The 2500-nt window shown below is 49.4% G+C and overlaps 1 protein-coding gene across 1 annotated transcript in view; it reads left to right on the forward strand.

Annotated features, from left to right (window-relative positions):
• Positions 1-2500, forward strand: part of L3mbtl4 (L3MBTL histone methyl-lysine binding protein 4) — a 323366-nt gene that overhangs the window by 2009 nt on the left and 318857 nt on the right. Inside the window, exons 2-3 of the mRNA XM_032899789.1 lie at positions 906-997; positions 1955-2068. Coding sequence (XP_032755680.1) covers positions 906-997; positions 1955-2068 — 206 coding nt within the window. The remainder of the gene's footprint in view (positions 1-905; positions 998-1954; positions 2069-2500) is intronic.

Genomic DNA, 2500 nt, shown 5'->3' on the forward strand with positions numbered 1-2500 from the left:
TGTAGACCTGTTTTCCTCTCTTTCAGTCAGTTATGGGGACAGAGTGTTCTGCTTTCGGGCGTGTAGTTTTTCCTCTCTACAGGTCTTCAGCTGTTCCTGTGGACCTGTGTCTTGAGTTCACCAGGCAGGTCACTTGCAGCAGAAAAAGTTGGTCTTACCTGGTCCCGAGGCTCAAGTTCGCTCGAAGGGGGTGCGCTCCACGGGCTCTCCACGGGCGGACAGCAACCCAGGAAGATCTCATGCCCGCCCTTCTGGGAGCCTCCGTGCTGGGGTTCCAGATGGAGTTTGGTGTTTTCTCTGGAATCAGTAATGTGTGCAGAGAGCAGTCTCTTCTGGTTTATTGCAAGTGTGTCTGCCTCTCTGAAGGTTTAGCTCTCCCCTCCCCAGGATTTGGGTGCAGAGAACTGTTTATCCCGGGTCCTGTTTCCTTCAGGTTCCGCGGTGTCTCAGGCAGGGGTCCTGCCGCTCCTGGGCCCTCATCCCCACGGGCACCCCAGGGCCCATATAGTTTCCTCTTGGGCCAAGGGATGTGGGCAGGGGTGGGCAGTGTTGGTGGTCTCTTCCGTCTCTGCAGCTCAGGACCCACTGACCAGGCGGTGAGGTCTCTCTCCCACGGGGTCTGGGAGGAGAGAGCTGCTGCGGGCCGAGATCCGCGGGTGTGGGACTTTATGCTAGTATTTTTAAGCATGCCTACTGTATCCTACTCGAGGTGTGTTCCTGAGCTTGATTCCTGACAGGGAGCACTCCATGTGGCGTCACTGATAGGGGAAGGTTACTGTTTACAGGAAGGAGACAATGTCCTCCGTAGCTGTGGCTATTCTCATCTCTAGCTTAAGCAGCCTGCCCTTTAAACTTATTTCATCAAGAACTGCTTCAAGGAAAGTGTTGTCTTTTCTCTCTTCTAGAATCGTCTGTGACCACACAGGAAACCTGGTCCTGGGAGCAGTACTTGAGAGAAGGGAATGCTGTGGCCGCACCTGTAGAACTGTTTTCCAAGGTCAGCCTTAAATCTTTTCAAGGGGATTTAATTTGGAGGTTTAATAGAAATGAAATCAGGTGCCTCAATGGTTTACCAACTAGTAAATTTACCTGCACAACTAGGAAATGACCCATCAAAGGTAATCAGAATTTTAAGGTTTCAGAGTGTACACTGGGGCTGGGTTTGCAGGTTTGAACTGCTACCTACCACCTCTGTGACCCCTGACAAGTCATTCAACCTTTCTGTGCCACAGTTTCCTCACCTGTAAGGTATGAGAGGCACCTACCTAACTCCTTAGATTTTTGGAGGGCTAGATTAGTTGGATACATAAAGTGCATAGAATGTGATCTGCATGTGATTATCATCTTCCTAAGTGTCAGTCTTCAAATCTTCATTTTCCTTAGCGGGTCTCATCTGTTTATGTCCATTGAAGAGCTATGTTGCACAAGTCCATTTTCTTTTCTTTTCTTTTTTAATTAATCATTTCATTCATTTAAATTTCAAATGACATCCCTTCCCAGTTATCCCTCCACAATCCCCCACCCATACCCCCTTTACCCCCTCCACTTTGCCTCTATGAGGGTGCTCTTCCACCCACTTACCCACTCCTGCCTCACCACTCTAGCATTCCCCTAGGCTGGGGCATCAAACTTCCATAAAAACAAGGGCCTCACCTCCAACTGATGTCAGATAAGGCCACCCTCTGTTACATATGTAGCTGGAGCCATGGGTCCCTCCATGTGTACTCTTTGGTTAGTGGTTTAGTCTCTGGGAGCTCTGGGTGGTCCAGTTAGTTGGTATTGTTCTTTCTATGGGGTTGCAATCCCCTTCAGGTCTATTTTCGTATGAGGAGAGATAGAAATAGATGAAGGGGAGGTTAAAACAGATAGTAGAAGCCCTAGATCACACCATTCCGATTAGGACAGACTTGCTTGATTGAGAGCTTGGGTGCCAGATTCTTGTGGTTGTGGACAGGGAATCTTCGTGCCCAACATTTACACCACTATGTTGTATTTTAACCTGCTGAGAGAGGCGTACATGCTATACGTCTCACGGCATCTGCCGTGCTGCTTCCAGAAGCTGTTGCGGGTGAGCGGACCAGTGTTTATAATTGTGGATGTAGCAATGGATAGGGAGAAAAGGACCTGAAAGAGGAAAAAGAATAGCCCAGACTCAGACAGGCGCCTAGCACAATTGTCCACTAAGAGGTGCCACCCAGCTGCTGACTGAAACAGATGCAGAGACCTACAGCCAAGCATCACATGGTGCTCAGGAAGTCAGGTGAAAGGGACTCCACTGGAAGACCAACAGAGTCAACCTTTGGAGGCTCTCAGAGACCGAACCACCAACCAAAGAGCATATATAGGCTGGACTTATGCCTCCTGCACATGTAGAGCAGATGTGTAGTTTGATCTTCATGAGGATCCCCCAACAACTAGAGCACGAGCTGTCTCTGATTCTGTTGCCTGCCTGTGGATCCAGTTCCCCTAACTGGTCTGCCTTATCTGGTCTCAGTGGGAG

This window comes from Rattus rattus, chromosome 4 (assembly GCF_011064425.1).
Source record: "Rattus rattus isolate New Zealand chromosome 4, Rrattus_CSIRO_v1, whole genome shotgun sequence".
In the NCBI taxonomy this organism is placed as follows: domain Eukaryota; kingdom Metazoa; phylum Chordata; class Mammalia; order Rodentia; family Muridae; genus Rattus; species Rattus rattus.